The sequence below is a fragment of the Mycetomoellerius zeteki genome, unplaced genomic scaffold (genome assembly GCF_001594055.1).
Source record: "Mycetomoellerius zeteki isolate Tzet28-1 unplaced genomic scaffold, Tzet1.0 scaffold19, whole genome shotgun sequence".
Classification (NCBI taxonomy): Eukaryota; Metazoa; Arthropoda; class Insecta; order Hymenoptera; family Formicidae; genus Mycetomoellerius; species Mycetomoellerius zeteki.
Genome location: NW_017256854.1, coordinates 1,887,423 through 1,910,638, shown reverse-complemented (window position 1 = coordinate 1,910,638; position 23,216 = coordinate 1,887,423). Strand labels below are relative to the sequence as shown.

The window sequence follows — 23,216 nt, the reverse complement described above, 5'->3', positions numbered from 1 at the left end:
TGAAAGGAATTTATAAGCAGGCTCGCAAATTAATCTAGTTGTGTGTTGAAATTTCAATATATCGAGCGTAAATCAATTTTCGCTGATGTGGAAATTTCTCTCGCGGTTATATCAGGATTGTAATTGTTATTTTGGAATAACAGTTATCGCCTCAAATAATATCTTTTTTTGCTGACAATACGAGTATATACAATAAATTTTAACTAGCAAAATAGGTATTAATTATTTTAGCAAACGTATATAATACTAAAAAATAATGAAATAGTTATTCGGTGCTCTCTTGTATTTTCATTATAGATTTTATTTGATTTTCGTAAGAGGATTCCGTGAAGAGGACTCAGATTCACAGTCGAAATGTTTGCAGTTATCTATGTTGATAAATAAATAGATTCCAATTGTTTTTGCGAATTATATCTTATAACCTCACAAATACAAAGAAAATTACATATAGGTCTCTTAAAGAGATACTCCCTCATTTCCCTAACTATTGTACTTTATTAATACTGATAAAAACATGATCCGTTTTAGGTAATTAAAGAAGTAAAAACTCATAATTTATACTCTCTGATCTTTGGAGTGGAATCTAATTCTAAGGAATGACGAAGAGTGACAATTGAGCCAGTATTGAAAAAGTGTAGCTTAATTATCAATTTTTAAGAGTGAGAGTGATTTCACTCTTTAAAGTTAGATATTTGTGGCTTTTTTCTGTATAAAATCAGCTAAAAACGAATTCTATAAATGCGAAAATAAAATTTTTACGATTTTGTTTTGCAAATTGCATAGTTTAAATAATAAAATATATATAGTTAAAAAATATATAGTTTAAATAATAATAGCTATATTATTAATAATACTATATTGTTTTAAATGTTAGTAATTTCCTAAATCAGTTTATTTATATGCTTTTCTTCCTTATTTTTTTATAACACGATTTTTTTAAATATAAAATCGAGGTTCACACACACACACACACACACACACACACACACACACACACACACACACACACATACACACACAGCGTAAACCGACACACCTGTCTGTAAGATAGACCGTAAGCTAACTTAATCTTTATAGTGTAGTGTATATCAAATAGCTCTTGGAGCTGAAAAGACAATCGTATATTTATAGAAAAGAACCCTTAAAGAGAACGAAACTGTCGCGTGTTTGCATCTGGCAGAACAGTATAAAGTATGCATATAAATGAACGAAAAACGTTTTATGTTATAGAAAAGATTCTTATGTACATTCGCTTATAAATATTTTGTATAAATAATTGCTATGAAAGAAAAAGAATAGGAATATATGACATTAATGTCTACCGTATTAGTTTTGGAATCCATTTTGTCAGACGCTCATTTTTGTTTATTTTACAAAACAATTAATTATTGAAAAATTGCAAAAAGCTTCTATATTATCTGATACGAGACACTTTCTAGTTTATATAGTTTGAAAGTTTTATTCTTAGCTTTCGTTTAAAAAATATTGTCTGAAAATAACGTAGGTAATATGTCACAAATATCGATGACCTTCCTCCATTATTTGGACACTAACAACCGAGAAAGTTCTTATTATATAGGCAATTAATTTACATTTGATTTATTTTTGGAGAGAGTCACAAAACTATTTCTATTTTAATAAAATAATTATTTAAGAAAGAGAGCAAATTCGCTTCAAATTGTATCTTTATTAATCATGATAATCTTATTAGGAATCTTTTAAATATGTAACTTCAGTCTATGTTAGAAATGCTCGTCATTCATTATTGCAGATAACAGTGACACTTAAATAAACTATCAATTTTTCATCTTGCATCGAAATGAACTGCGAAAATGACTTGCGCTTAGCTTCATTCGATTGAAGTTTCTTTTTCGATTTTATCCTCGCTGCACGCTGAAATCCAACGGTCAAAGAATAAAAAAAGGAGTAACACTCTTTTCCTCGTGCAGCCCGCTCGCTCGCGAGTATGATAAAGAGATCTCCCATCTCGCTCGTCTCACCCCAGTTTGATCCGAGAAGAATAGCATGAGTGGAAGTGTCGAACATGTGCCTGGGATTGGCCGGCGCGCTTCTTCGGCCGTGGAGAACTCCAAGGAGTCAGGTGCAAGGATGTACATGCGCGCGGACGTCGAAATATTTCTGAAAGGAACGGCTGGTCAGGACGCTGACGGAGGGATGGGGGGTGGGCCGTGGGGGTGGGAGATGGGAGAAATCTGGAAAGTCCTTGGCAAAAGGTGCAACCCCCAGAGCGCGGTTTCTTGAACGGGAACGAGAGAGAAAGATAGAAGTATGAGGTTGATCGTGTGCGCTGCCGGTTGAAGAGAACGGGGTAGTCGTTCGGTCGTTCGTACGTGAAGGGTCGGTGTTAGGCAGTCGGAACATGGCATAGTGGCGCGCGGGAAGGAATAGGCAGAGAGAGGAACCGACCACCGTTGGAATGCGAGCGGAACGAGGACGACCGAGAGTTGGGCGAGAAAGGGAGAAAGAGGGCGCAAATCGAGAGCGACAGGATGGTAGCGAAAGAGAGAGAGAGAGAGAGAGGAGAGGAACAGTTCCCGAAGAAGGAGGCAGAGATGGATGAAGGGAGAAGGAGAAAGAGATACAGAAATCCCAGGATCGAGAGAGAGAGAGAGTGAGAGAGAGAGCAGGAGCGAGAACGGGGAGGGCGAAGGATAGAGATCCATGGGGGATGGTGCGCGCGTAGGGTCGCGCGCGCGACAACGAACGTGGGTGTTCTCGAGAGGGGGTAGGAGAGAGCGACGGGATAGAGGGAGAAAGAGAGAGAGAGAATGGTGGGAGAGAGAGCAGTAGGAGAAAAGCGGTGGGGACTCCCTAGGCCGAGGAACCAGTCGGGTCCCGGCTTCAGGTCGCGGCGGCATTCAGTTCACAGGCGGGTGCCGTGACGCGCGGTTGGCCTGTTCGGGGTATCGTGTGGAGTGCGTTTTCTCGCTGAGAGAAAGAGAGGGAGAGGAAATTGAGAGAAAGAGAGAGAGAGAGAGAGAGAGAGTGTCGATTGAAGCTTCGAGATCGTCCAATTCAGACGAGAAACGGCGAGATAGTGATAACGGAGTTTTCGAAGTAATCGCTTGATCTGAAGAACGACGGAGGTTGTCCTTCCGACAAAATCTCTCGGCTCCAATCCGACGGACGTATCCCTCTCCGTTTTTTTGTGAGATACAAGTTGGTATTTTTCTTCCGCGAATCATCGATTCGATGGAACCTATCGATCGTAATTACAGTGGATAGTGTGGTATCTGTTTGATCTGAAGTTGCGCGCAAATCGGAGCGCAACTTTACTGCGTCGTGGCGACGGACGTCAAGCAGGGAGACGAAAGTGACGCGCAGATAAACAGATCGAGAGACGCGAGTGGTTGTCTATCACCGCGCGCGACTCGCTAAAGAGTTATCGGCTCCAGTTATAGAAGGGCGTAATCGAGGCGCTCGTAAAGTGAGTGAGTGACAGTGGCGGAAGTGTGTGATCGCCAGGGCGGCGGATGATAGGAAGTTCTTAACGACACGGGTGTGTATAACGACGGAGGATCATCGTTCCCCGAGACCGACGCGCTCATCAAAACTCGAGACTACCGGATTCGGGGACATCTCCCGTGGTCGATATTTCTGAGTGGTGAGTTTTCTCTATGACTCATAAATTCGACGAACCGAACACAATAGTGGAACGAAATCTGAAAAAAAAAAAAAACAAGAGTCCAAGAAATGTTTGAGAAGCATTCGAGAGATTAGATAGCATTTGTTGGACGTTTGCGATATTTTTAAGCGTTACTAATGGTACGGCTATTTTTTTTCTGTCTCCTAGCTCATAAATATATTTATCGTGTTTTTTTTAAGAATTAGAGATTTTTGGAATATTACTTCACATAATTTTAAATAAATACTCAATATGGGCGAGTGAGAATAAAAATCCTGCGCTATAATTTAATAAAGTAATTTATGTATTTAAATTCTTACATTTTTTAACAAGACGTTCGGACTTTTCGACTAAATTTAAGCCATTATTACGTAATTTTGTGTTCATACGCGAGATCTGTAAAAATATAATAAAATATAATAAATCTGTCTTTATTTATTTAGGAAGAAAAATATACACAGATATTGACAAATTTAAATTTTGCAAAGTAACTTTGGTGTAACAGGGCTTAGAACATAAATACATTAAAGTAAGATTGATACGTAAAAAATGAATGAATTTACAAGTATTATGATTTCAACTTTTTTTTATGAAAAAATTGTTTACATCATTCTTTCGCGGAAATCGATACAATTTTGGATCCATCGGTACAATATAGGTGAAGTTTTATTTGTTAAGATTCTTTGACATGTTTGTCTCATTGTCAATAACCATGTAAAGTATTATGAAACATGGTCGTTGCTCTAATGGATGATGAAATGTGGACAGTAGATAAGACACAAAGGCGAAACTTTGAATGCATTATCGACATTGATAATAACTTATGATAACTCGATAGAACAATAGAAATGTGCTGGAAAAGAGATAATTATCCTTTGAACGGTCGTTCCATTGTATCTAATGCAACATTGAAAAGTTTCCGCTTTAATAATGTCTAATTTTTTTCGGGCTAATACATCATTAAAAGTTGTTTAAAAGATTTTTACTTTTTATGTTAAAGAATTTAAAATTTTTATACTTTAAAAGAGCGTTTTATGAACTTTAACATAATTATGTAAAAAATATATAGTACTTTTCTCTCGATATTTTGTTTGGAGTAAGGAAGACTTTTCTATAGGAAAAATTATTGTAATTATTGTAATATTTTTGTTAAATAGATTTTCACAATCGCGTGATATTGTTTTCATTTATGTTTGTAAATAATATGTTCGATGACTAATGGTGAAGCACTGAAACTTGTAAAAGAATTGTGCAAGTCACAAATCATTCTAACCATAAATTTAGAGACCATTATTTCTTTCCTAACAAAACTATCCCAGTATCTATCGCTATCGGTTTCTATCGCTCATCAAATGAATTTATGCCGATTTATTTTTATTTTCCATGGGGAGAAAAAATGATCCTCAATTACCGTGAGAAATGCGAAAGTTAACCGCCGTCGCTCGGCATGGCGGTTTGATAGCAAATGGTTGAAGTTTCTGGTTGACCTAGCGAATAGCTGCGAGCACCGCGAGAGTCATTTCGCGAATAATGCTTCACGGTAATATTCGCAGATCGATGTTTATGCCGTGGCGCCTGTCACGCGCAGTCTGTCGCTTCGAGCTCGTACAATGCAGTGAAACGCGAAAGTGATCCCACGCCGCAAAAAAGGAAATAAAATCGTGCGATCGTAAAACATAAAAGCTCTCGATCATACGGAACACATCTGCGCGTATGTCACTCGGGTGACTACATAGACTCGTAGAAAAAATGTGGAATCAAGTTTTCGAACCCAATTTAAAGTTCCTACTGAATCGTTGAAATTTAGTACCGTGTGACACACTAATCACTAATCTCATATACAAGCTGTTATTATCGCTATACCTGTTCACGACAGGTTCTTTGATAAACATGAAGTCGATTTGTTTTATTTAGACACACAATTTACTGCCACAAAATTATTGGATTGTTTACTTGTTAAAATTTATTTCACTGAATTTATTATCAGGACTGATAATAAATTCTGTGAATAATGAAATTCGATTCCTGATTTCTTTAAATCAAAGAACTTAACTAGTGATTAATATAGTAATAACAATTTAAACACAGATTTACTAAAACCAAAGTAACGTCGTGATCCTTAAATTTTTACATGTATACGAAATTTATTGTGCCGTCCAAATCGGAAATAATCAATTCTTCCTCTTTAATGTCGCAGTCAGTAACATTCGGACTTTCTGCCGATGAGATTGCAAATGTCGGGCTAAAAGCAACGTTCTGACTCGATTCGCGGGTTTTTCTATGAAACCTGACAATGACCGGCCTAATTCTAACGGCACGTCCCAGTTCTTCTTCTTTTTTTTTTTTTTGTGAAAGTTTCCAAGTATAACGGCGTTGTCTCCACAGTCCGAGGCGGTGAATTTAAGAGCATTGTCGTGTTGTGCGGCCAAAACGAAAATAACAGGTTCGAACAGAACCCTTTGCACTGCGTGCCCACTGCGGGAAATTTTTCTTTCTCTCTTAGAATCTTTTTGTCGGTGATGTCCATAAATCTTAATTCATCTAAGTCAACGGTCTTTTTCACTATTTAAATCTTATAGCAGAAAAGAAATTCATTTTCCTATATACGATTTTTATATTTGAACTTTTATATTAAAATAAGAAAACGAACCGAACTATTCAATCAATTCAATGTACATTTTTTCGATTGAGGACATTACATGTATTTTTTAGCAAAATGAAAAAGTTACAGATTTCTTATGTTAGGTTGTGTGTATTTGAAAGTAATATAAAAAATTTGACAGCGATTTGGATAAAAAATTATTTGAATAAAAAGTAGACATAAACACAATTAAAAGAGAGTATACAGTCACCACGCTAGGTAAATTTTGAGAAAGTCAGTTTATTAAAGTACAATAAAATATGATATTTAGACGTTTCGGTCACTATTTTTGACCATCATCAATAATTACATGCCTAAGAGAAAATTTACAATTGAAAAGATGTCTCGTGATATAGTCTTCAAATTTACAACTAAAATTGTTATAAAGATGTAAATTGTTTAAATCGCATTTAATCAAATATGTCTCACTATATAGTCTTCAAAGGATTTTTAATTTTAGTCGTCTTGTGTGATTTATACCGAGAGAGAGATATTCCAAAATTATTTTAAGAAGATTTTTTATTCTTGGAACGTTGTGTGCAAAATATAGAACTTCCAAATGCCATATTAGCACCAACAATAATTGTGTAATATCACAAGAGTATGTTGAGTTGGAGTATGGAGAGAGAACCTTTTTGCTTAACGGCGATAAATAGACATGTTTTAGAAAAATAATTAAGACAAAATGAAAATTTTTTATTTAAACTATAAGATTGTATTGTTAGATATAAATATTGAATGTTTCATATATGCATATAACTTTCATATGGAAAGTATAAATTTCCATTTTCAGTTACTTTTTGCAGAGACTATACATCTAATCCTTAATATAACATATCAATTTCAAACTACGTAACTACGTATTCTAATCTTCCTAATACTCTAAATCTTGTTTTGCTCTAGTGTCATAGTTTTCCAGCGTTGTAAAATTTCATTTCCTTGACCTACGAAGTTCTTGCATCCTCCTTATCCGAAAACGGATAAAGTATCGTGTTTGGAACGGATAATCCTACAGCTAATCTCCTTAAAGTGTTAAACATTCTTAAAGACAGCACTAGAATATTAGAAATATCATGACAATCTTATAAGGGTTAAGCTGGAATCTTTCGTAACCATAAATAGACCTCAAAGTTCTTGACAGAATTACCTGAGCTGTTGCGGTTGGTAGCATCTAGTAGTGCTATAATACGAGCTAACGTCTCGTGAACGCGAATTTTAGTAGTTCGCAAATGCGTAATGTTACAAGTGACTTTATGAATATAGCATACTAAAAAATATGACGGTAGCAAGAATGACGAATGATAAAAGCTCACTATGAATCACTCTTATATTGTAATCTTTGCGCTGCATGATATATGACGCGAGAGTGAAATATTTCGTCTCAGCTGTCGAGACGAAATATCTTTTTCTGAATATGTGTGATGGAAAATCAGAATGCACGCAAGAAGTAATTCTTTAAATCTTCTAAGATGTCCCTTATCTGCGTGAACTCTTAATTCTTAATATTTGTGGCTGGATGAGATATTCAAGGCAAGTCATTAGAATATGATTTAAAGAACTATATGGATAAACCGCTCAAAAGTAAATGATAATTCCTTAATATATTTAGAAAAGTACAACCGTCAAAGAATATTCTATTCAAATAATACTCAGTAATACCTTCGTCTCGTTGTTAGAGATTTTCGACGTCTTGTTGTCATTTGGCCAAAATTACTGCACTCGCAATACGACATTTTATAATTCGGTAAGAAGACCAAATAGATCATTAAAATCTCATTAATCCTATTTTCGACGATGTTCGATTAGTACATTTGATAGCTGTTGCTAAATTCGCTTTCGACTCTTCTTGCTCTGAATAAACCTGTAAAGGCGAACTCGCGCGGAGCGATTGAATCGTTTTTGTGGCGATTATACAAAAAAGGAGCAATCGATTCGATTCGTCTCTCTGATATCGCGGCGATTTGCGACGTGCCGCACAATCGCATTTCCATAGGTTGAGAAATGGGTCCTCTCGCGAAGTGCGAAAAGATTGTCGCGAGTGCGAGAGATGGTGGACGCGGATAACGGCCGCGGCCGTCGGGTGATGTTTCACTCGGCTGTCCTACATCAGGATCTTTACCGGCTATCTCCTTTAAGCTCACTCTCCTCGTGGAAGGTCCTCCGTGGTTCCGAGACCACGTTTGCGTTTCCCGCACTTCCAGCCCTCTTTTTCTCCGTCGTCACTCTCGCATGAAAATTATTCCCTCGTTCGCTTTCTGTCGGACGGAAAAAGCAATCTGTTAACGGATCTCGTTCTTCATCCCTGTAGGAGAAGCCGTCTCTTCAAATCTGCCTTTGCTCTTGGAAGGATTATTAATATTAACATCTGCATATCGATACTTATTAATCTCGCTGTTTAAATTAAAAAAAAAAAAAACATAATGCAGTCTCATCGAAATTATCGTGATTCAAATTAATATCGGCTATATTATACTTTTCATTTACCTTAATCCTTTTCATTGAACGCAATACGGTTTTATTTATCATAATTCATTATGTCCTTTCATATATCATATTTTAATTATTATTTATTAATATTTTTATTAATATTAATGTTTATATAATATGAATACATATATATGCTGTGTAATTATATAATTAAATACCTTTTATCAAAAACAATCAAGAATGATATCGGTTTATTAATATAATGGAATCATGAAACATTAAATATAATTTAGGTGCGCGCGATGCATTATTTTATATAAATATATATATATATATACACACACACGGGGATAAGATTATTATTTTATAAAATTCTAGCGAATTACGAGCGTATGTTTGACAATTTGCGAAAAATGCGGTGTTTGGAGTACGGAACTTTGAGACCTTCTATTCTGTTACATGCGATAATAAGGTAGCGTGGCATGTTAAATTAGTCACGCAGGCTGTAGCGCGCAATTTGCATTGAAATTGTAAAGATATCGGCAAGTAACGTATAGCATTTCATACAAGAATACTCATAGCTGAAAAAGCGTCTAATATGGATATAATTAACTCCTTTAAAAATAGTTATCGTGCAACTTGTAGATCGTCCACATCGATTTCTTACTTGACGTCAGATTGACTTATTACCTACAATAATATCTTTATATTACATCAAGTATTTTGTACAATTGCGTCGTGTTTCGGCACCGTAATTTTGGGGAAAAGAAGCTCTTTTAGAACGTAAAACATATTATGGAGTAATTAAATCTGGAATCTCTGCCTCAACATTTTGAATTTTCTTAAATGATGTTTTAGCTGTAATTTGCTTATCGGAACATTTTAAAACGAACATTATTTTAGAATTATTGATTACGTTTAAATTTTCTGACGTCACAATATATACGATTATAATCCTTTCTGCCAAATCTCCAAACAGTAAACATATTCGACGAACTCGCTATATCAGTAAACGTCCTAAATCGTCTTTCTTCCGAAAACGAGATAAGAGTACGATCGATAGAAGCCCGGATAGAAGACTTCTTAGTATGCATCATTTGTCGCGTTTATCTAATCCCAGGCGAATCAATGAGAGAGTGGATCGAACGAACATTCCCGTCTGCCTAAATTTACGGTCGGTCCTTGGCGTGCTTGCGCGTGTCTGTCCTTTATCTGTTAATCCGCGTGTGATTTCGCGGATATATCTCTCTCTCTGTCTCGCTTGACGGGAATCGCGGGCGACGTCTTAAATAGCCCAGCAGATAAGATGGAGACCCGGCAAAGGCTGGCAACTCAAGACAGTGTAAGACCTCTCTCCCGACGGACGGACTCGCTCACGCGAATTCTCGTTTCGCGAGTCGCCGCGATAGGATCTCGCACCTGTGTATGTGTTTCAGCTGTGAATTTCGCGTCCGTGCGCGCGTATATCGATCACGGGTTTATTTTATGCCTCTATAAATTAAGCAGCGTTAACGTGTCCTGATACGACGATTTCCAAGAATACACCACGCTCTTTAGCATATCGCAACTTCATTTCCGCATGTGACGCGCGACCATGAGCTCGCGCGTCATATCCGTCTCAAAAAAGATTCATTAAAGGGCGAATATGCACTTTATATTCACCCGCGGCTGACGTAAACGAATCGGTTTAGCTGGTAGTCTCTTCCAGCATAATTTCCTACGTAAACTCATAGCCCGTTATGTCTCGCGGTAATTTGTAACATCTAATTTAAATTCAGTGGTTTTCTCGAGACTGATTATTTTTACGATAAGCATTTCCTGTACTATACATAATTTCTTTTCTACTCTATTTTATACTGGACGATTGTAGCATTCATGATGCTTTACATTATTCCTATCGTGTAATTATAAAACTCAATTTTACAAAATCCGGGTTGTATGTGACTAATGTGACTATGTTCGGTAGAGAAATTGATCAGTACATGGACAGAATTGTCTCTTCAAATTTACTTTGAAAATGATAGTTGTGGTATAATACAATATTTGAAAGATTTTTACCATGCACTTCAGTAAAATTAATCAAATTTATTATATATTTTATTGTAATTTCATTAATGAATGAGAGAAATTTAAAATAAAATTCTTCGAATATATATATCTCGATATATATATCGATATATATATCGAAATACAATATTGTCCCACACTGTTAAATGTACAGTGTCAATTTGATACTATATAGTGTCAAATTGACACGATATAGAGTCAAATTTAACTATCGTTTTATCGGTAATAACTAATGATATATTTAGTAGGAGCAATGGCGACTCACGTTAGGTTAAATTCGACACTATAGATTTAACAGTGCAGGACTATAATATTTTCAGAGTAAACTGCAAGAAAAAATTCTCTCCGTGCAGACATCGGATTTTTTATGCAGACAAAACAAGAAAATATATATACAAATATACATGCAAATATACACATATATGCAAATATATATCTACAATGTTCACAAATAAATATGCTATTTTTTTGGAATGCTTTTTTTAATAAGACAAATTTCTACTTTGATCGTACTTTCTAATCTACTTTTTTTGCTATGCAAAAAATATTGCATAAGGATTCAATGTCTACTGATCAGTAAACGCTCAGTGATTCTTTATTATAATTGGTCCTTGCCTTTAGCTCTTCGTTGGATTATAGACCGATATTCGTAGTCACTTCTTATTTTAAAACCGTTTTAAATAATGTCTTGAGATGCTAATACGGTTCTCTGATTAGTTCATGACATCTTTAGACTGTACTCTCTAAATCTGAATCAGTGGATAGTCACTAATTATCCAGTGGCATACTTGGCACTGATAATCAGTGAAGTTCAATTAAAAAAGGAAGAATGTTCGAGCATTATATAACTAAAATACTGATATTTGCATGTTAATTTCAATCTTCCAATTCCATATTTATTGAATTTATGCACTAAAACAAAGTGGTTAGATTACATAATGAAGATCAGCTAGGTTAGGGATTTCACATTTCATTCACTGATTACCAGTGGCATATTTAGCACTGATATCAGTGATTATCAACTGATTCAGATTTAGAAAGTACTTTTTAAAAGTGAATCAGTGACTTCAATGCCACACTTATAACTAAATCAGCGAATATTTATTGTTTTTTTTTAGTAATAATACACTGATTTACTTTTAGAGATTTACTTTTATGATTTTCTGCAGATTCAATCTGATGATAGATATCATAATCTCTAAAAGCGAATCGGTATATTATTCTTGAAAACCGGTAAATATTCGCTGATGATTACATCAGTTATTAATTTAGCACTGAAGTCAGTAATAATACACTGATTCATTTTTACAGAGTACTTAAGACAATCTTAAATATAAGAATCGATTATGAGTAACGACCTAAGTGCAGGAACCAATTATATTAAAGTATTACTGTGCTCTCACTGATCAGTTTTCTCTGCTGAACGCAGCCTATCAAAACATATCGCTCGTTCTATTCTATTCTGTTCCGCTCAGTCGGCACCCACGAGAGCCCCTGACATCCTTTCACTTCACAGGCAAATCACGCGTTTGTCATGTATTTCCGCTAGTGCTTATAAGTATGCATGCACACCAACTTTTTCTTAACATCCTGTCGCCTTGTGCAACACTTTGCCAAGCGTCGGAGTCTGAGAACATGAGATATCGTCACCTACATTGTTCTCCAGTCGATCTGATTTTTCGACGAGGCTTTTATCCGAGAAAAATTCAACTTTCTCATGAAATTTCAACATTTGGAAAGTTCGTTGACGTTTCCCAAGAATACATCACGTGCTTCGCGTGTGGAACTATGGTAACGATTTATTGACTAACTAAATATTAGAAATAAAAAATATTTTATACAATCTCTTGGATGTAGGAAAAGATAGAAGTGTTAAAACAAATATTTTGTCAACTATCAACTATCTTGTTTAAAAAATACTGAAAACTTCGTTCCTCAGACATTTAGTGTCATGTAAGAATAATTCGAATTGGGATTTTTTTTTTAGTCAATGAAGCCTTCAATGCCTCGGAAAGGATTGACTCGTGACGCAATAGTGAGCGTCAATTAATATCATTAGTCACTAAAGCTTGATAATACCAATTAGTGAAATCCAGGCGAGTGCGGCGACCCTCAGTGTTTGACACCCTCTGCAAGCCCAATTATCCTAATCCGAAATGAACAACTACGCGCCGTCGTACTGCCAAACATTCGTTCGCACTGTAACAATTAACGATCGTCATTCTGACATTACTGTACTGGTCCTCGTTAATTCCTCGTGCAGCTCTTTATTTAAATTATCTGTCAGCGTCGGGTACAGCATAATAATTATGGGACGGGATGAATCCGACGTCAAAGGTCGAATAACTCGCTGCGGAAAATCATTGTTCGTTGCAACGCATGCGTTTCCATCGATATCCTGCGCGAAATGTCAAACTAATCGAAGAGATAAGTGGGCGAGGATGATTGTGTCATATCTTTACAAAGATTAATTTATACCTCCCTAGAGATATAAATTATTACTTTCCATTATATCGTATACATTATTGGTCTGTGCGATTGTATTATATTTAATGAAGCTGATTGAAGTAGGCAAATGTATTCATTGTAAGATTATAATGCTACTATTATTATCTAAATTTAAAAATTGATAATCTCAGAATATTCAATGTAATTAAATTTGACATGTTTGCCTTATCCATTTGCTCCTTCGGTTAATTATTATTCAATAACATAGCAATTCTATTCCTTTGTGTTCTCTAGCGTTTCGCTAAGCCCATAGCAAAGCTCGTGAATTTCGATTGAGTTTGGATTGTTAAGGAGTAGTTAATAATTCGATTTGGCAAAGTTGCTTATCCCTGTCTCTTGAATTTGTACTATCACTTCTCAGAATAATTAGACTTCTCCGTCTAATTAATAATCTTGCTTCGAATTTCCCAATGCAATACTCCTGAAGGAATCTCAGTAGACAATACATTTGAGTTAACATTATCAAAAAGATCTTGTATTATACTTTCTAGATTTTATACATTTATATAATTTATAGAAATATATAAGGAAGCGTTTATAAAAATTATTTAAGTAAATTTTTATTATATTTAATATTAATAAAATTTAAATCCTTTATGTTTTTATATTGAAATAACATTTCTTTCTATATTATGTTACTGCTCGGTAACCGCTTTCTCGATGATCACGAGTTGCGTTCGCGCTTCGCCCACATGGTGAATCATTAAAGCATCGAATTAATCGATCGATCAGAGACTCGTCCAGGCCGGAATGATCGTTGAAGATAATGATAGCCGCGAGGAATGCTAATGTAGGGGAAAATAAAACGAAGTCTGCCCTCGCGTTTTGTCACTCGGCGTATAATTTTGTCGTGAAAAGTCCAATGAAAGATGGCGAAATGTTCGAGAGGGGATTGGAAGAACGCCGGGACTTGGTGGGCCGAGGTGTGCCGAGGCGCACTTACAAATTACGGAGAGAACGTAGTCGCCATCAGCCGCTGGAACGACCCGGTAATTTGGGAAGGGCGATGAGATTAAGCTGCTCCTCAAAAACCATCATTTTGTCGTGACAAAGGTACGCATTACCCGCGATAGGACGGCAATACGACGACAGACGCATTCGCGCCTTTTGACTTGCTAATGCCGAATTAGCCCCTCATGCTTCTTAGTTGATATTTTCGGATCTCTGTTTGATTATTACGAATGTGATGACATTACGCGTCGATATCGATGAATTGTGACTGTAAGAACATTTTTATTCGATCCAAATTTGGAATACTAGACGGCGTTAAATGATATGCAATTATGGTAGTAAAAACAGTAAGAGATTCAAAATTTGAATTGATTAATTTATTTTTTATTGCTATTATGAAAGATGATGATTATTGAGATTTATATTAATAACCCTTTTCACTCCCATTTCGAGTGTGATTCGACATCAATTTTATTTACAGGAGCTATCGAATCACACTCGATATTTTTAAATGACTATTTTTAATATACTTTATATTATTAATAAAAAAAAATTCAGACTGCAAAGAGTTAAAGATTTATATTAATTTAAAATTGACTTATGGTTTATCTGCTTTCTGTTAAAAATGAATCGGAAATTCAGAATTCTTTCTTCGGAGATGGACCTTACTAATCGACATAGTTCTATCCTGAATTATATATCAGAGAAGCTCTATATCTCAGAGCTCTTTGTCGAACAGATGGTGCGATCAATATCGCTGCCTGTCCTTTTCGACATTTCAAGACTAAGGTAGGAATCGTCATTTTGCCACAAGGAAAGTGTATTAGAGGTTCCCTTTGATTTGCTAATTTCCAACTGCCCGCGAGCAGAATTTCGCTCTTTGATCTTTTGCGCGTATTAACGACGCGACGTGGGCGTTAAGCCGACATTACGACATCCTTGATTTTCCAGGCTTTGCTACCGAGATGGAAAAATATACTTATTGTTAGTTTTTGCTACTAGAAAAATAGATGTAGTTTGCTCACATTATATAGACAATTAATCATATTCCAATGTCGATATTTAAGAGAATATGATCATTAAATATGAAATATTGCGTTTATCGCTATTCAATATTTTATCATTGATGTCTTGCAGCATTTATATTGCATTATTCATTGGTTTGATATAATTGAGGAATTTACGTTAAGAATATAAATCTATGAAGGAGTATTATTTTGTAATAATTTAAAACGCCAGATCTTTTTTAGATATATTACTAATTAGATATTTTTTAATAAGTAAACTATAATTTTATATCAGGATTCATACAGGAAGGAAAAGAGAGAAAAGAATTATTACAAAATAATGAAATACGAGTATAATAACGTTTCAAGTTTACAATAAAATAACATTTTTATCTCGTTTAAAAATGTGACACAACATAATAAAATTATTTCGTCACATTTTAAAATTGCATTGTGCAATCTCTAATTTGCAAAACTGAACAAGCTAAGATGAACAATGAGATACAATAAGATTAATCTGCTTCTATGTAGTTCTGATGATTGTATCCGTTTTCTTCATGATCTTATTTTAAGAAAAAAATGAGACGTCGTTCTTTACTCGTAATACTAAATCTAGAATTTCAGAGCAAACCGTGCAAAGAGATGAAGAGATAGGAATCACACAATTAATCGATTAATTCCTGTCGCTGCTTTGACTTGCTAATTCGCGAATTCGATGCCGTCGAGGTCGCGGAAAAGCGCGCGTTCGCTTTTGTCACGAGAAATTTTCATCGGCATCGTTATATTTCATACGTATTGTCCATTCCGTTCCGTCACGCTTCGCCGGAATCCGGCCATTCAAGCTTTTGTCGCGCGTTAAAATCCCGAAGTATGAACCGAAATGATTAATCGAGTATCGGTATATCGTTGTGTCGCGCCGCGTGGCGATCGATGTCGATATTGATGTAGATTTTTTCGCGTTCGCCCCGGTAAGCGGGAAATCAAATAAACGACGCTATCACCGCCCGACCCTCGTGGATAACGAAGTTTGTTTTATTTTCCCCTGGAAAACTTTGCTGTATCATCGATCGCATTGCTCGATTGCACATTTTGGATAAACTAATTTTGGGCGACATTATGCGAAAAATTAATGTTTCACAATTTATCGCGTGAGAAAGAGTAATCTAATGTTTTACTTTTATTCGTACCTATCTTTAATGTCTATCTGGATGTAGCATGATTAAAGAGATTTGAAATAGAACTTCTCATTTTACTTCAAACCGCCATTTCCTCTTCCCTCAGAAATAGCGACAGTTAATAAATGACAGTAAAACTCGGGAAGCCCCCGAGATTAGTATCATTTCTCGAAATAAATTTTTTTATTAAGCTCCAACTATGAAGCGAGTAAGCGGTGGGGAAGTCGAAAGACGACGAATAGCCCCCGTCATCTGCGTCGGATGACAAATGTCGACCGTTAAGAAATGGATGAGCAGCTTCATATATCATAGAGATAATTATTATATATTACAGTGCTTCTGGCGAGTATTTTTAGGCGTCTAACATCGGTCGGTATCGCATAGGACACCATTGATCCTCCCCTATCCATCGCACCCCTCTCATCCGGCACTGCACGCTTCTATCGCGCGAAGATAACAGAAATAGATCCTGTTGCAAAGGGGTAAAACATTAAACTGTTCATCGTTTGTCCCTTCGGTTGTACTCGAGCATTAAGAAGAAATGTGCAGCTGCATCTGCTGCGAATCGTTCGTCTACGCGCAAACAATAATCTGACTATAATCCGTATAGAAAACTATTTGAATTATTATTTCAGGGGTCGTAGAATCCCGAGATGTCCTTGTAGCGACAGATACTAGGGATTATAAAAATTAGAAAAAATAAAGATTATTTTAATCCTGCAGGGACAGAATTGTCTCTTAAAATTTACCCTGAAAATAAGGTATAGTACTTTAAAGATTTTTACCACGCACTTCAGTAAAATTAATCAAACTTATTATATATTTTATTGTAGTTTTATTAATGAATGAGAGAAATTTACATAAAATTCTTCGAAATACAATGTTGTCCCAGGACTATCATATTTTCAGGGTAAACTCTAAGAAAAAATTCTCTCCGCGTGCAAAATATTTGGATTGTAAAGAATTGTATGGTTTTATTTCAGTTGTTCTATTTTTTTAAATATTGAAATAAATTTCGCGGTTAAAATATTAATTGCGGAGTGTGTTTTCGCTCTCACCTTTATCAGTTTCATTATTTTAATTTTTACCATCTATTGCAAAAAATAGAAATATTTTAATATTATCGCATTTATACACACTGAGTTTATACATTTATTACACGTATTAATTTTGCCAAAATTATCTACTATTGATTATCTTCGAATTTCGTACGCGATCTCCATTCTGATCCATACCTATATATGTATACATATATGTTCACAATTCCTCCATATGCACTCATCAAATAGAATTGGTATATTGAACAGGTTCTCCTCTCACGATAATTAATTTACAGATAAGCTAATTCCAGAATTTAGTACGAACATACAAAATATTCTATTTTATGCACATTCGAAGATCCTTTATATAGCGCGATTTTAAATGAGCTTGCAAGAAGTAGAAATTAGTATCAAACGGCTTTTAATGAGAGTAAGAAATAATCTGTACGCCGCATTTGGCGTTGAGGAAGAGAGAGAGAGAGGAAGAGAGAATTATTATGCAATTCTCTTGTGCCCTCCGGTGCATTCACGTGGTCGCGAGCAAACGGCAGTCTCATGAGCTCGAATTAATCCGCGGAGCTTATGTTATGACCATCAAAGAAGTCTCTTAACGAAACCGTCAGAAGCATACGAATCGTTGTTTCGCTTGCACTATGACTTTAAGCGCCCTCGATGATGGGCCCCTGAGCACGTTCGAGCCTTTCCTTTTCGCTGAGTGCCCCCCCGAGGCTCATAAAAACCTCTATTTTCACCTAGCATTAAATATTATTGCTTTTATGTGCCGTGAGAGTGACACTAAATTTTTGATGCTGCGATCTTACGATTTATTAAAGTGAAAATTTCGCCAGAAGAATTATACAATTTCCTACGTCGCTCAATCAATAATCTTTATTGTTATATAAAAATATATTGAGTCATTTTTATTGGCAAATATCTTTTTTGGAATTAAAAAGTCTTTTCAATTTTTACTTAAACAGTATTTATATACACAAAATCGCGTATTCAAATTGTATAACAATTTAATCATCAATTGTATCATTAATTTTCACAACGATAATCATTAATTTTTATAACGATTCATAGTGATCCATTTCATAATGCTACAATGTTCCGATGTAACGTGTGAAGCGAAAATTAGTCTTTAACTACTATAGATCACCACTTGATATGAGATGCCCGTCGATCGCGTTCGGATTCTCTTATCCTTCGTTGAAAACTTCCTTCTCTTTTCGCGCGGAGCTTAATGAGGAAACTTCGAGGCGAAGTTATCGCCGCTTTAGTGTCACGTTCAAGAATAAGCTGATTCTTAGGGTCGTTGGTACTTTTCGAAGAAGTGCAGTCACTTTTTCATTATTCTTCGCTTCACTTACGATACTCTCCTTTCTTTTTTCTCTCATCATTTTCTACAAATACGTAGGTATAATAGTATATATACATTATAGTTCTTAGTACAAGACACTACAGTACAGTAAAATATGTTATTTTATATTTGATGAATCATATAATCGATCACGGTAATATTAGATAATATAAAATAATAAATAGAAAAGTTTTACATAATGTATATTATTATAGCCCTAGTTTTTATATTTCTACGTTATTAGCGCATAAATATAATTAATTGTAAATATATAATATATCCTTAATTTAAAAATATGTTTAACATAAAACATTTCTTCTAAAAAGAAGAAAATGTGATATTCGCGCATTTCTGTTTTTTCGTTAATAATGAAAATGTTACCAGACGCGTCTAAAAAATAGTGTCCATGATGAATCTCGAAACATATCTCTTCTTTCATTTTGGTGTCGCAGCTTTTAATTATCTCACGTAGCGCGAATGACATTGCTCCACAAATTGAGAGTGAATGGACGAGGGCGAACCGAGAGAGAGAAGATTCGAGGATCGCAGTCAGGTAAATAAATTTGTCGAAGTCCTCGTGTCGCGCCGCGTCCGGTTATGGGAGGCATTCGAAGTATGCGGTGCAAATGGACGGAGGGTGAGCGCTTAAACGTTCCGACAACCGTAATCGTGTTTAAATGAGAGTGCGATCTCAGACACAACTAATTGTCTTGATGCAACCTTTTTCTGGCTGTCTCACCACAAAATTTACCGGAACGAACATCCATCTCTGATTAATGAGCTTATGACGGGTCAATGTGAACATATTATTTTCTGACGTTGGGTTTTTACGAGGATATAATTAAATGTAGACTATATAAATGGAAATAATCTGCATCCACATTTCTATTATCCTAACTAACCTAAACAAGATAATTTCGAATGATAACATGGCAGTTAACTTTATATTGTCAACTCTCACATCAGTTATAAACTTTCTGCTCTTCGTTTTCATTAACATTTAACTCTCCAATCTAAACTCAAACTCTGTCATTTCCTAACTTCGAAATGTTTAACTTTAAACTCTTAAATCACATTTTGTAATTTCTGTCGCTATTATATTTACATTTATTACATATATATAACTTGTATTTTTGTATATCTATTACATTACATAGACAGATCTATGGAAGCATTTTAGCGAGCAATAAAAAATCGAAATTATTTACTCCTCGTTTATATCTCGATTACTTCGACTAGATCCGATCTGAGAGTTATAAATGAGTTAATTGATGAGCTAAGCTAGCTCGACAATTAAACAGCTTTTAACCCACTCTCGCGTAGAAAGTATACTTGAATTCCAGTGGCATGAAAAGAGGCGTCACATCTCTTCGCGGCTTTCCTTCTTCCAATCCGACGGAAGGTATTTTTTCTTGAAAGGTGAGCATTACATCTCACCGTAGTGCTACCGTGGGCCGACGTCTAATGATAGCGTGCCCGAGTTCTCTCTGGTGTATATAACCGACGACTCGCATATTCGCGCAACCGCGCGTAGAATTTCCGCCTGTTAGCCTCTCCACGTCGGCGGGCGTTTCCGCAAAAGTCAAGAGAAGCTCGAGCAAATCCGCTGGATCGCGCTGTAACATCCTCCGCGAGAGGATGTAGCATTTCCGACGCTTCGACGCGTTCGTTAATTCGAAGACGGTTGAAATCCCGTCGAGATCGTGCCGCAATTTCACTCGAAATTGACGCATCTCCTTCCTCTTTCAAAAACGGAAATCTCAATTATGGAATAATCTCAATTTATGGGTTAAGTTGCTTATTTTTATTTCTGCTATCTTTTAATTTTATTAAATGTAGAAAATCGTTATTAAATTTATTAAAAATTATTAATATTATACCGCCTTTTCTCTATTAAATAGTAATGATATCGCACTCGTTCAGGTGCTTAATATAAATTCGTTACTATATTAAAATTATTTTTTTATAAATATACTAAATAATTTTAGTGTTCTCAAGATAGTTTAATATTCAAGATAATTTTAGAACGCTGGTATGTTAAAATTACCGTGTCTTGCGGTTTCTGCCTCTCTATTTTGGAATTTATCGCGTTATATAAGCAGAAGGATGACAATTAACACGAAAAGCACCCTCCAGCGTAAGTACCGTTTCGGAGTGAAGCCGTGTCTTTTGCGAGTCGACGGAGTTCGCTTGGGTTTCATGATCCTCATAGGGAGTAATTAGATGTGAGGATCGCAATCCTTGCCTTTCGTGCTAGCGTTCTAATCTCTAGTTCTATTGAGCGCTAAAATAAATTAAAGCAAATCTATTCTCTGTAAATATTACCGATTTTTAATTTGTACACGTGAGAAGAACTCATGCTTTGTTATTCGTCGAATCGTGATCTCGCTTAGACAGGTTGAATTAAGGTTCTTTTGCGAAAAAAACAGCGAGTATAGATAGCGGAATAGAGGAAAGCTTTCATTTCGCAGCTTTATTCTGTTACTATAGTATCGAGAAGTAAGCCACTAACCAAAAATATGTACGGTAATTAAGTAATATGCTATTCAAGCAATACTCGTTAATTCCTGTTAATACCTCCACCTTGTAGACCAAATTCTTGTGCGGTTTACACCTCAGCTGATATAAATAGTTACATAATTAATATGAGCGTTTTTCTGTGGAATATAACGAGTTTGTTGTTAATGGAAATTACTAGCGCAAGTGTAGTCTTTTTACAATAAGATTAATCACGAAGTATTGATTTTCTGATTTTAACAAAGCTCACGATACTCGCTGAAAGTTGTAAACAAAAACATCAAGAATAAGAACAAAAAATAAAATGCGAGTGAGTGGATTATGAGAATGTGGTTGTGTAATTTTATAAAGAAGTTTTCGCAGCACGCATTTGCGATTTCAACTTTCCTAGAATAACTAATGTTGGCATTTTTAGAGTAGCCTGGAGACTGGAGTATAATTAGCCTTAACTTACAAAATCTCGCCACACCGAGTGAGCTTTTAAGGCGCGTAATCGACATTAAAGGGTTTAAAAGTTTCGCGGACATTTTCCGAGCTTTTATTCCAGGCGTAAAGCGAAAACATAATTTAGATCGAATTTCAGGAGCGTTTTAGAGCAATTATCCTGCATATATTGATCATCAACGCCTCATTTAACACAGAAACACTCTTTTAGCTTTTAATTTTTTTAAAGTTCACATTGTTCAGATTCATAATTCATTCTTTATTGTATAAAATATTCACCTTGTTATATCGGAGATTTATTGGAAGTTTATATCATCCTGCTAATTAAAAAAATAATAACACATAAAATATTATGATAAAAGTATATTAAAAGCTTAATATCTCATCTACATATATAGCAATTGTAGTAGTGTATTAAGTCTTATACACGGAAAGAAGGATTTTGCTGAAGTATCTAAAAAATTTAGTTAGAAGAAAGTAATTTTATTGAATCAACGAATCAAAATAATTATGTAGGTATCTCAAACATGATGAGCAATACTGCAAAAAGATTTGACGTTCTAACATAAGCTTGAGCGTTTAATATAATTTTTTTCAGCTTTTTAGTTAAATTTGTAGATACTTCAATAAAATCATCCTTCCCGTATAATCGTGCACTGAAAAAAATTTTCTGTTTGAAAATGGACGAATCAGAATTTTCTGGAAATTTTTATTAGAATTCTATTTGAGATAATCGGAATTCTGGTTGATACAATATTTCTGGTAAAATCTACTAAAATTCTTATTTTTACTATAATAGAATAATTATATCTCAATCAGAATTCTAGTTATCTCAACTAGAATTTTAGTAGATTTAATCAGAAAATTCTGATTCGTCCGTTTTCCACTAGAATTACAATTTAATCCAATCATTTCTCTCATGTGGTATTTTTATCGTAAATGTTAGTTCTGCATATAGTAATGTATAGGTCTTATACTTCTCTATACACAAAAAGGACGATTTTGCTAAACTATCTAAAATTTAGTTAGATGTAGAATAATTTTGTTGAACTATAATTGTATTAATAAATCAAAATAATTATGTAGGAATCTGAAACATGATGAATAATGCTGCCAAAAGTTATGACATTCTAATTAGCTTGAGCGTCTAACAGAATTATTTTCAGATCTACATCTAGCTAAATTTGTAGATACTTCAGCAATACCGTCCTTCTGTATGTATAATCATGGTATCTTTAGCATATATAAATATCAATTCTGCAAAAAAAATTATGGAAGACTCTAAATAAGATCCGTTATTATCGGTAAATTGTAAAAAAAAATATAGGTAGTGGAAGAATTAATGCGTGGCGTCCGTTCGCGTTCAAACGCGATTAAAGCGGTATCTCAGCATCTCGCCTAACGAAGGCACTCCCGATGCGAACCTAATCTCC

At 35.1% G+C, this 23,216-nt stretch overlaps 1 protein-coding gene across 1 annotated transcript in view; it reads left to right on the top strand.

Moving 5' to 3' along the window:
• Positions 1-2,058: 2,058 nt before the first annotated feature.
• Positions 2,059-23,216, top strand: part of olf413 (DBH like monooxygenase olf413) — a 234,811-nt gene continuing 213,653 nt past the window's right edge. The window contains exons 1-2 of the mRNA XM_018446888.1: positions 2,059-2,140; positions 3,512-3,625. Coding sequence (XP_018302390.1) covers positions 2,110-2,140; positions 3,512-3,625 — 145 coding nt within the window. The 5' untranslated portion in view covers positions 2,059-2,109. The remainder of the gene's footprint in view (positions 2,141-3,511; positions 3,626-23,216) is intronic.